At 34.5% G+C, this 13,470-nt stretch overlaps 1 protein-coding gene across 1 annotated transcript in view; it reads left to right on the forward strand.

Moving 5' to 3' along the window:
• Positions 1-8,226: 8,226 nt before the first annotated feature.
• HGTX (HGTX homeodomain transcription factor) overlaps positions 8,227-13,470 on the forward strand; it is a 144,956-nt gene continuing 139,712 nt past the window's right edge. Inside the window, exon 1 of the mRNA XM_085956557.1 lies at positions 8,227-8,835. Within this exon, the coding sequence (XP_085812683.1) occupies positions 8,385-8,835 (451 nt within the window). The 5' untranslated portion in view covers positions 8,227-8,384. The remainder of the gene's footprint in view (positions 8,836-13,470) is intronic.

Below are 13,470 nucleotides of genomic sequence, written 5' to 3' on the forward strand. Positions count from 1 at the left end.
CATTGATTTAGGTATCTAGGAAACTCGTAGAGTACCTACCAAGGTGTTTACATAGGCAGGTATTTGTTTTAAAAATAAAGATTTCAAATTCAAACTTATTATTCAAGTTTTAGGGACTTAGAGGTCCAGTTTGATTTGGTTTGACAGACTGATTTGATAAATAATAAAATAAAAACCATAAGCTCCAACTACTAACATGGGTATCCAGTAAAAATAATAATACCTACTTATCTCTTCCCATTCCAATTATTATTAAAGATGACAGTGACAACATATACCTACCTACCTCATAATAAAGTGGTTTATTTTTGTGTACAAATATGTAGGTAGGTACCTATCTGTTCGGGTGATTATATTATAGACTCATTTAAAGATTAATAATTGCAGGGATTTTGACAATTTGTGAGAAGTACCTACCTAGGTAACTACGCAGCTTTATAAGATTGTTGTATAATTTAATTATTCTATGACTGGTTTAAGCCGTGTCGAGGCCCCCCTTTTTAGTTTTATGGCGAATCGATTGCGTCATCTGCGTTAAACTAAAACGCTACTGTAGTTAGATACATATAATACAGGTAGGTAGGTAGTTACCTACTTGCCTAATATATATTTTTTCAAGTCGTTTAAAAAATGTCCACCCACGTCACTGCATGATTATAAAAAATCCCTAATAATATATATTATTTTGTTAGTTGACATTTTAATTGAAGTAGATAAGGAAGTTGTTATATGTACCTATATGTTGTTATAATATATGTATCTACTGGGTATTTATTTACCTAGGTAGGTAATACTATCTAATATCTATGCAAAGATCATTTAATTTTAATGGTAAACTGCATTCGTAATCACCGTCCATAAAACTGTTCTATAGTAGGTAGGTACCTAATAAAAGCGACCCTAGAGACAAGAGGACCAGTGGCTCACAACGTTTTCGGCTTCTTGTTATCCATTTTCATTCTACGCCTTTGAAATGTATATCTACGCAAAGTGCAAACGTTGAGCTATCCGGCATGTATTTATGAAAAGGGATAAAACGACAAAATTTAATATTAGATATTATGTAAGTAGATAATTTTTATAAAAAAATACATAGATACCAACGCGTATCTAATATTGTACCTATATTTAAGCTGGTAAGATATTGGATATGATTATTTTTTTAGAACTAAATTACTTATTGAAAAATTAGTAGTTTCTTAAGCCTGTGGTTTTAAAAGTAGGGTTTAGATAGTAAGGTAGGTGCATATAATTATAGGTTGGTATTCAACCAAAATCTCGTTATTAGAATACGTAAATTAATACTTATTAGGTACTAGGTACTTAATAGGTTTGTGCGCCCTTCAAATAAAAAAAAATATTGTGTGTATGTACCTACTACATGCGTGTAATAAAAGTCATCGACTTCTGCTCTGGTATATAATAATGTAGCTAATTAATTAGGCCACGGCCATCTTTAGATTAACAAAGCCTGAGTATAACTTTCTGCGCAAGCAAGGAGTGGTCCACTGCCATACTATTTATTGATAACGTACTTGCAAGCAGAGTTTGGTATTCTATAATGACTGAAGAGTATAAATAAGTTATTAGTTATTGTCGTTTAGAATCGACTGTCACATTGACAAACGTCCTAGTGTATTATGATATTATTATACACAGAAGAAGTTTACTTACTTTGATCGTCACTTCCAATTATTAATAGCACATAACCACTAAATTAGATGAACTCCAAGGTCTCCAAGATACGTTAAAATAATCTCAAAGAAATCTGAAACTAAGAATACTCCGACAAGTGAACACGAAAGACGCGTCAGAATGAGCACTCTATAGACAATGACAGGCAATGACAGGTCATCCATAGATAACGGGAGGGGCGAGAAGTAGGACCAGTCGTGTAATGTATCGGCTTCCTTCTTCAGTGGGCAATGATTAGGCCCATACCTGACATGCCTAATTTATATTATGTGCTAGGTACCTACATAGTATTTTTTATAAAACTGAAATCTATTGTGATAATAGAAACTATATCTATGTCGTTCAACTCTACCGACGTTAACTACAATTACTTACAAGTGTGTATGTTTATCTTTGCGCATGTGTGTGTTTGTTGAATTTAATTGCGCCACTTTATAGCTTGGGTGAGGATCGCCCAATTATTATTTGCTCAAGTAGGTGCATTATTATGTCACGTTGCATTTATTATCTATAAGGATTCTTTTCCCGGAGTAAGTACCTACTAGGTAAGTGGCGAATACTCAATACAAAGCGATTATTTATCGGCTAGGTACTTACTTACCTTAAAAATGCGTATAACATACCCTGGATAGCATTAGTTATTATTTAGCATTTTCGTATATGTAAGTACATACTACATTAGTATACCTAGGTAAATTGTCTTGCTAAAAATGATTTAATTGTTTTATTAGCTATAAAGTAGATATAATATAGGAGATACGTAATAATTTGAGAGATCAGTGAACCTTTGTTCTTATACAAGAGCCGTCCCTAGGTAGGTATGTTGGCAGTGACGTCCCGTGGGGGTAGGCAGATTGAGCGTCGCTTGGGGGCGGCAGTAACTCGAAAGGCGGCAAATCGAGGAGAATAATTTGGTAGATATATGAGTACCTTGGTATCAAAGTGGGACAAACGCCACCTCCCACTAAATTCATGTTTTAATTGATTATGGTAGTACAAGTGATGCTCTTTTCAAAAAATACCAAAAGTATCAAAAACGGTAGTTTTCATAGAGATTTTTGAGTTTAAAGTTGGTATGTTATATGAAAAACGGACACTTTTCACACATGTTTGTGAGTCTCCTGTATATCTCCTGATATGTAAAATTTTATAAATGGCTTATGCCCCATTTTGATACTAAGCTACTCATATATAGAAATAGCTACCTAAACTTAGTAATAACCAAAATATCTTTCCATTTCAGCTGACTGGTTGGACATAAAATGTATTATTTAACATAAAAGGTTTAACAGGACTGTCTAACAGTTTTGTCGGGCTCGCGATGTCTAGTTTACTTCCGTTGCTCTTCGAGTCCTTGAGACCTTCGACCTTGGTGACCAGAAAAGACATGTGCAGATTGTACAGATGGCTGTAAAAACTAAAGATGCACCCCCCCCCCCCTCTTACAGAGCATCCCACCTACCGCTACTGCTTTAGTCTGTAATCTGTATCGAAGGGTCGCACCGTCATAATATCGATTATCGATATGGGGCGGCATTTTGGCGCTGCCTAGTGGCGGCATCTTGTCTAGGGACGTCACTGTATGTTGGAGATATTAGGTCGTTTACCCCTGCGCTCTGAATAATCCTACTCTCCCCAATATAGGTGCCTACTCTCCAACAAGAATATTTAGGCAAAAGCCGAAAGGCGCTGTCGTCGACTAAATGGGAGGAGTTTGTTAGTTCACAGTTTAACACGTAGCCAAGAAGATGTTTTTCGACAGTACTTAGGTACCTACCTACCTAACACGTATTTGTTCGCAGGATAATTATATAGGTACCTTAGATATCAAGAAATTGGGTATGTAAAATTTTCAATATCTTGACTGGATTATTGATGACATTTTAAATCATAATATCTATATCTATTCCTGTATCCCTCTGTACCTAATCTATTTACTTATCTACGACAACGCGTTATAAACTCATTTAAAATACGTATTATATATTACTAGCTGACCAGGCAAACGTTGTTCTGCCATATAAATTATTTCTAGTGAATATTTTGGTTGTTAAATAAAAAGTAACGAATGTATCGTAAGTGTGTGGGGATGGGATCTATGACAGAAAGAGGAATAGAGCACTGTAGACGATGACCGCCGATAAAAACAAAAAAACATCAACCATTCATTTTCTCAATTCAAAATGAGTAATGATGTTCATAATGAATGAATTACCTGTGACAGGATCTCGTTGTTTAATGTTTATGCAATATCCGTCTTGTCCCTTCCAGAAAATTAGCGGATATTGGAGAGCGTCGTATGAACGGTGTGTGTCAGCGATGAACTCCAGATTATTGTTTCTTCTTCGAATCACGATTTCTCGCGTCGATGTGCGGTCGCCAACCATGATTCCAGCAATGTCGTCAACAACAGTCGCATTGAATCGACGTACGTGCTCTCCAGCTGGTGTTTTATCAGGATTGATGACAATAGCGTGATTGTCACTTTGCAATTCGTGCATGTGTGCTTTGAAGAATTTCAATAATTCATTGTGCTCATTCAACAGGGCGTCCAGTTCGCCGACGATGCGCCTGACATTAGGCGAATTGAGGCTATTGTAGCCGCAACGTGCATCCACATGATTGATGTCCTCACCGCCGCGCCGCGCCCATGAAGTAGATTTATAAAAATGTATGTGGTTCGTTTGGCATTAGCAGCAATGAGCCTACTTTGTGGTATACTTGACCTTTGATTTTGAACGTAGAATGGAATTGTTGACCATTTGCCGCAGTATTGTGAACTCTTTCTGTTGCTCCGGACGAAGTCATTTGGAAGCATGAATTGAATGTGCGAATGGACTTCAGGAACAGGTTTGAATCTGAAAACGTGCCAATGAGCAAGCTGTTCAATGGTTCTGGTGGTATCTCAATTTCTGGTAGTTGCACTTTTCCTGATGCGCAACACATCCCGGCTGACTCATGTTTGAATTTGAGCGCATGACAATGAGGACATTCTTTGTCCATAGCACCAATCAGCACTTTCGGATGAGCGGAATATTCAATATCTGGCTCGTACTCGAATGCGAGACGAAGGAACGAAGCGGATGTAAATGTTCGATGTACTTATTGGCGTTGTCGGTCATTTGCTCTGCGTGTGTTAACTACGAACCGGCGCACTTGGCTCCGTTCCAATTGTCGTTGTTGATTTCGTTCAGCGCGTGCCTCTTGTGATTGAGATGCACGCAATTGCGACATGCTTACACGCACGTTTATGTTATCTTGTTGGATTCGTTCGTCTGTTCTTTTTACTCTACTATTTCGCATGTTTGTTGCTTTATTCGTTCGACGGCCTAAATAGCCCCCCGTGCGTCTTGCTGGCATTGTGCACTGTAATACACGCACATAAAAATAGATAAATTAAAATAAATCGTACACAATTTTGCACGCACTGCGTTGTGATTTGCCGAATGAAATGTCAAAATGACGCGACGCTTCTCTTGAATTCTTCTCGGACGTAGTGCCATCTGTCATTCAACCACATAAATAATTTCGTTCTGTTTGAAATACGAACGACGGTTAAATTTGTTCATACAAAAATAATAAAATCGCGATTAAAAAATGAGAGGATGGGGGTAGGAAAGTGAAAATTTGAGGTTATAGGTATTTTTTATGCCAAATAATAAAAAAAATACAAAAAAAAAATTGAAAAAAAAATAAAAGAAAATTTTTCTGGATAGAGATACCCTAATCACCTAGCGGTATGAAATATACTTGTTGACCTATTCTCATACCTAACAAATATACATAGAAAAATTCATAAAAATCGGTTGAGCCATTTCGGAGGAGTTCGACCACAAACATCGTGACACGAGATTTTTATATATATAGAGATGTACCTAAGTAGTTAGGTAGGTACTTGAGAAGTACTCAACTACCTACTAACCCACGTACCTACCTAATATCTTAACGTAACGTAATTTTTGATCTGATCTACTATTCAATTTTTCTATAACAATTATTATGGTTTTAATAATAATTAACTTCAAAAGCATTAGTCAAACATGATAGGTGGAAACACAATAAGTATGTGTTCACAATGTGAATTTATTAATCCCGTTGTGATTAATATCCATGAAATGTGTTGACTGTACTGTACTCACACACAGTAGCTCTTAATGCACGAAGTACCTACTAGCCTTCCTATTCTACTGCCTCGATCATAATACAGTCAATCGAATAGAAACCAGTGGAAAATCTTTTAATAAAACAGACTATTATAATTAGGTACACCGAGTCAGTTATAGGTAATAGAGAATTTTAATATTCCTCGGTTCCTTAATTACCTACTCCCAATTAAAAATATACCTAAGTAAGTAACTCAAAGTTTGACCTTAGGAGTGTCCAATCCGCAGCCCTAAGTAGAATGGTGTCAGATTTTCTGGCAGTATAGGCAACTCATTTAGGTGTTGGTATCGCGTTACTTTCAAACACCGTTACAAAGTAATTTTGTCGTAGCGGCAATGATAAAGGACCTGTCCTTCCTCAACCTACTGCTAATTCATTTTTTGACAGGAAGAACGAAAAAGACAATTTTTTCTATGTGAAACTCGAGAGATTTTCTCTTGACTCAATGTGGACTAGTGAAATCAAAACGTTAAATACAAATGTTACAGATATTTGGTACAAGCAGGAATCAACAGAGTAGGAAAATATATTAGTGGAGTACAATTTTCTTAATTAAAAATAAGGTAGGTACCTATTAGAATTGAACTTGCTCCACAGATACTTATAGGTGTTTAGTATGTAGGTACACAAGCCAGTTATGAATAGATTATTAGTCGCACCATAATACCTTCAAATAAATACTTACCTAGATTGTAGGTACCATGTAATTTGATAAATATTAATTTCTTTGAAAATACCTCGGCTTGAATTTATTGCTGTAATTTATGAACTGGCCTGATAGTTTTGACCTTTTAATTCAACCAAGTGATTTTGTATAAATTACCAGATACCTATGTTACTCTGCATACTAACCTTATCTTTAATAATGAATGATTAAAGGTCCGTGCCGCAGGCGAAAAAATGTAAACAGAGGACGATGCTGCTTCAAAGCCACAATAAAATAGCCGTTGGTAGGTACTAACCTATCTATGTGATCTCTTCTGTCATATTTTTTGGATCAATTATCTACCTAATGAAAATGCATGTTAGGTAAAATTATACCTAGGTAACCTAAATAAATTTTTCATTTTATATTTACAGTAAGATAACTAAATACCTATGTACCTATACTTAAGAACAAGATAGGTATCTATTCATTATAACTACTTTTATGAATAAAAACGTGATAAAACGAAAGCAAAGAGAATCTAAAACGCACAAAAATGAGTCACAATAAAATTAAGTTCCAAAAATAAAGAGTCTGAAAGTTTCACATAGCCCCGCGGCGCGTCACACCACACCACATGAATACACTGCCCCGCCAACACATTGTGGTTATTTATTATTCTCTAACAATGTACTTAAAAAAAGAAGTTAACTTAATTATATATAACCCAACACATTCATGATCGGTGAAGTGGTCGCAGATATCAAAAGCTCACCGCGTAAATTAAGCTCCGTCTCAATTTCGCACACAAAAAGCTCGCACGACAAGAGCGAGACGGTTAGAAGATTTTCCGTATTCGCTTTGGATTTGTAAGCCACGCCTTCGCTTGGTAATGATTCTAAGGGGCGTGGTCTTAAGTGATGTTTTCAGGTTTCAGTTTACACCTTCATTTGGTTGGAATTGACTGGGCGGACGGCATTTTACAATAACATTTCGCCCGCTTTTTTTTACTGCCGCTCGACTAAGGTGGACCCTTGGGCCGTCGGACCTTTAACGTGAGATCATTCCGTCGTTGACCTGTGTACGAGTAGGTCTTTTCGGATTTCGGCAGCGAGATTTTTGCCCTCTGGCGATTTTCAAAATATTCACGACAATTAATTAAAATAAAATAAATAACACACAGTGGCGTTAAATAACATTTTATCAATATTTAACGACAGTGATTTCGAGTTTATCGAGAACTTTATTAAATAAAAAAAATCAACGAATTGAATATTATGACAGTTAAAAAGTGACGTGATTTGTGACATTTTTTTCTTATTACGAACACTGGAAAAATATATCTACATAACGACAATTAAAATGATTTCGTAAATAGTGTGAATGAATAATATTATTCAGTGCTGGTCATTTTTAACAAAAGTCTGAATTTAGATTTGTGACATTTTTAAATCTTATAAAATTATAAAACTGTTCTAAGTTTACAATTTTCAATTTCAAGCACTTAAGTCTTTTAGTGAACAATTAAATTATCAAGTTATGGATTAAAAATAAATAACTGAAAGTGAAATTATTAAAACATCAACATTTCCCTAATAGAAATTTAAATATGAAATAATAGTTCAACGAAAGATGCTGGACATTGTGAATTAATTATTGTGAAAATATATCGATCCACATTTGAAATAACTACAACGTTCTGTCAAATAGTGAGCTCTGCCCAGAGAAGAGCTTTTTCAGGCGAGGGTGAAAAGTTGAATAATTGTCTGCCTATTATGAGATCGCGTCAAGGCATCAGATAAAAGTACCCGAGGATATCAGCGACGCAGGCAAGATATCGGAGGAACGGGACCTCGACGCGGGCCAGAGCGCCGGCTGGATGTGCAGCGAGGCGCTTCTCAGCCCTTGGCGCGGGGGTGGCGGCGGGCCGAGGGCCTGGCGCCTCCCCGACGGCTCCGAAGGGTCTCCATCACCCCCTCCAACACTATCCGGGCACCCTCACCTAGGCTTAAACTTCCTACCTCCTGGACCACCGCTAGCGGCGTTACACTCAATGACAGAAATGAGAAATTCAAGTCCGCCTTCTTCTTCTCATCATCATGGGAATCCGAATCCTAGTCCTAATAATCCTCACGGCATTGATACGATACTGTCACGGCCGGCTTTGGGACCTAGAGGACTGAGTTTGGCGGCTGCTGCAGCGAACGTGGCGCAGTATTTCCAGCACCAGGCCAAGCAGGGGCAGATGGATGCTCTGGCGCAGCGAGGACTCTACTGGCCTGGCTTCCAGGGTCTGCTCACTAATCCGCTGGCGTGGAGGGACCGACTTAGTACGAGTGAGATTTTTTACGTTATATTTGCATGGATTTATGATTTCAACTGTTCATAATATTATAACTAGGTACCTACCTACATTCTTTTACATGTACCGAATGATTTATTAGGTAGGTAAATATTTAGAATTAAACAGGCATGATGATTATTCATACCTATTGTGTTATAGCCATTACTACGCATAGGAGTGGTCAATATATTTAAGCTAAATATTTAAAAAAATATTTAAGTATGCAGGTAGGTACTTATAGGTACATACTTAGGTAGGTAGTTACTTAAGTAGGTAAAGAGTTAAAGTGGAAAATAATAACAAATGAGGTAGGTATCTAGGTATTTAGTGAGGTACCTTCATAGAGTTATAGTAAGAAGATTAGTTGATTTTTCCAAGCTAATCAATAATAAGGGTATCTATCTACCAACCATTTCACTAGCACTAGATCGAGCTCCAGTATCAGAGCACATCTAATAAAATGTCACGCTATACGGTCTACACATATTTTAATGAGCAAACATCTATTTTATGAATAATTTCTTTCTGTACCTAGTTATTATTACTACAATTATTTTGTAATATTTGCATTGTTGTGTATATAATATATTTGCTTGCCGAATCAGCTATTTACTTACCTAAATATTGACAGAAGAAAGGAAAGAAAATAGTGTAGGTACTTACATAATATCTATACCTACAAGTAGGTACCCAGGTGTTGATACCTACCTTATGAGGTGTAGATCTGGTTAAACGGGTTATTAAAATAATTATTATCGTTTATTTTTTTTTTAAACCAAAGTAAATTTTATCAAACTGTGACCGACGGTTAATCACATACTGTCTGTAAACTGTGAAATCAGCTGGTAGATAGATATTTAAATACCTACTTATGTAAAAAAACATTTAACTTTATCAGACCCCTTTTCTAGAGAACCGAATGGGTTCTTAATACGTTATTAAAATTATTGTTTTTTTTTAGTTTATTTTAAGTGTATAAAATGGTTAGGTACCTACCTTAACTAGGTACATGTAAATTATACGTACCTACCTATTAGGTACATTTCGCTGCAGCACAATTTACTGTGAATTTCCTTACCGGAAAGAGATGACGGTATAAAATTGAGACGAAGAGTGAATCATTCGTTACAGACAGTAGGTACCTAATGTTCCAATTTTATTAGATGAATTCAATAAAAATATTAATTTGATAGATATTGATTTAGTGTCAAATATCTGATAATAACGTCGACATTATTAACAGATAAATACGATTTGATAATTAAGAGCACCCACCACAATTTTATATACCTACTTACATTTATAATATAGGTATACCTACGATAATATATTATGATTGTACCTACCTACTTATATTTAATTTACATACCGACCCATTTTCTTCTGTTTTCCTCTTGTATTCCGGTAGTTTTTATCACGTTTAGGTATAATGAAGTGTTTTAAGCACCTAGCTATATATACTTGAATTTGATCTTAATACTATACTGTCATGTATTTCCGATACAACATTCATACAAACGTCTGAACACGGTATAAAATTTTCTGAAAAATCGGTAGGCACCAACCAATAATATACCTACATTATTTGATAAAACAATTACGTACACCCACGGATTGTCAAACTAATTAAATTCTTTCTCACTGTGATAGATAGGTAGGTACTAGGTACCTACTTACCTACTGAAAAAAAAAATTGTGATTTTACAAGACAATATTTGTGTATTGAACACTTTTAACGATTAATAAAATAGTTTGATCGATTGGAGAGTTTCCTTTAGAATTTTCAATACCTACCCAGAGTTTTTAGCCGATTGAATAAGATATACCGGCCGATTATTCTTGTTATATACCTATTCTCGAATAATCCAGCAACCATACAGTTAACAAAGAACTTGTAAACTAATCCTAGAATTTTAATATGAAAGTAACGTAGATTTTGGTATGCGCCCAATAATAATTATTGTCTGTCACAACGACCAACTAACCTTAATGAGTATTAGGCATGTAGGTAGGTGTAGCTACCTATACCTATTAATAGATTTTAAAATTGAAATTATTATTAAAATTACTGATAAAAACCAGTTTTAGTACTAAATATAATACTTACAGATGTAGGTATCGGTTAAATTTAAATGGTTATTCAGCACATACAAATTATGTACACAGAAAATTTTACAGACGGAAAATTGGGCACACAGAAAATTCCGACTATATTTTTTTTCAATACCTATAGGTAGGTACTTATATTATCAATTGTTTGACTATATCATCAATCAATAGGTACGTGTACCAACTTTATTTTTAGTAGTCTTAGTATTATTGTAGACTTAATTTACATGTAAAATTTAAAATATTGTATTTCCCATATTTGTTTAAAATATTTTTTTTCATTTTTTTGTGGTTAAATTTGAAAATAAAATACCACAAAATTTACATAATGTAAGTATTTACCTAGATATGCAGGTAGGTACCCTACGTATAGAGATTTTTATTTGGAAAGTTAAAGTAAGTAGGTATATATTATAATATGCAATAAATTACCTATATCTTCTTTAGTCTCTAGTAGTAAAAGGTAGTAGTAGTAAAGGTAAAAACAATAATTAGCCTATTCGGACAATCAAAATTTAAATATTGAAAAAATATAAGTTAGGTAGGTACCTATATTAACTTATCTGAATATTTTTCTTTGCGGAAAATTTTTTATTTGTGAAATTTTCCGTTTGTGGAATTTTTCGTGTGCGGAAGTGCGGAATAGGTATTCCGATTTCCGTTTATATCTACCTTCAAACGTAGGTACTCGTAGGTACTCACGTTACCCTCAGGATGTTACAATATTTTAAAAAAATGTAAATATTAACGAATTATAAGTTTAATTAAAATTCGTGTAGGTTTTATTTATTGGGAAGGAACAAGACTATTTATGTAGGTACCTACCTACCTAGATAGATATATTAAGTATATTGAAAAAAAACTATGTGTGTATGTAGCTACGATTAACGTAGATACTAAATGAATGTGGTCTATCAAAAATAAGAGGCCCTTCATAAACGACCATGGCCATATAAATCGAGTCTATTATCGAGTTAATAAACCGTTAAAGAAGTAATTCGAAGTGTAAACCGATAAATATAAAAATTAGTTACATTATGAAAAAGTAAATGTAAGTATATTAATTTATATTATTGTATTAGTGGTTTCTTTTTTCAGGTAGCTACGTATGTAGATACATAAATTAGAGTGGTTACGTTAAAGATTCTTTAAATATTGTATAATCAATTTGTGAGAAATTTGCGTAAAGATTTCGGTATAATTTAATAATTGTACATCTTTTAAATCTTCTGACAAATCAATAGCGTCATCTGCGTCAAAGAAAATTGCCGTTGTACCTAACTACCATGTCTGTAATGTACATTAATAATACTTATATTTTCCAACCTAAGGGTATTGACGAGGTAATAGAGTCAAACAATCATTTTTATTTTTCGATAATATAATCAGCGTTTATTTCGATACATTTTTAGAATAGCTAATTCTTAAAATTCTAAAAATAATTTGAATATTTTGTTTTTAAAATGGTGTAAAACTGCTGAAATGGCCGGAAACTTTTGAGCCTTATTGTCAAGGTATTAGAAATAGTGTAAAATATTATCTGATGTTATTGAATGAGGAGAAATTTATATTTTTATAGACAGATTTATATATTATTTTTCCTTACATGGCAACCATGAACACGTAATCATTTGCATTATTTATTTTCATATAGGTAAAACAGAATGCTGGAGTTTTAAATTTCATTCAAACAGATGCTATTAAACTAGCCTATCTTTTCCATACAGCTGCCATTATGAACTTCTATGGTTTCCACGATTTCACGGAGTGCGCATTGGTCAAGTGCGGACCAGGATAAAAAGGGGGTGGCGGTCGGAAAATGGTCAGTGGGGGGTGTGCCGGGATCAGTAATTGTGTCGACATCTGGCGATGGCGTTATTAACTTGCCAAATCAAACAAAATACTCGCACAATTTCAACATACACGCACGGCACACATATTTACCTACTATTCGATAGGTGGGTACCTACCTACCTAATTATTGCACGACAACTCGCCTCTATAAACGTATATTAGCTATGATGAAATTGAGAAAATACATATTATAATTAGGCAGGTACAAAAAAATATATGCCAATAGAGCCATCTATATTTAAGTATTACCTATAACTTAATTGAATTTAGGATTAACCTATACATAAATAGACTATCCAAGCTATCAAATCTTCTATAAGCAAACACAAAAAACGCTTGAAATAATCTAAATCTAAATCTTTTTTTGTATGTAGTTTGACACGGTTTGTCCTTGGAATTTTTGTACTATCTGGATCACTATATTAAAATGAGATATAAGTAACTACGCCTTTGCGTATATTATCTTTGACTATGTTATTTTACGTATTATAACTTAATTGAATTTAGGATTTTACTATACATAAATATACTATCCAACTTATCAAATATTCTACTAACACACACAAAAAACGCTTGGAATATTTTTTTTTTGGATGTAGTTTGACACGGTTTGTTCTTGAAATTGTTATACTATCTCGACATAACTACACTTTTGCGT

The sequence above is a fragment of the Rhyacophila brunnea genome, unplaced genomic scaffold (genome assembly GCF_057557595.1).
Source record: "Rhyacophila brunnea isolate RB1 unplaced genomic scaffold, BYU_Rbru_1.0 scaffold_6, whole genome shotgun sequence".
NCBI classification, from domain to species: domain Eukaryota; kingdom Metazoa; phylum Arthropoda; class Insecta; order Trichoptera; family Rhyacophilidae; genus Rhyacophila; species Rhyacophila brunnea.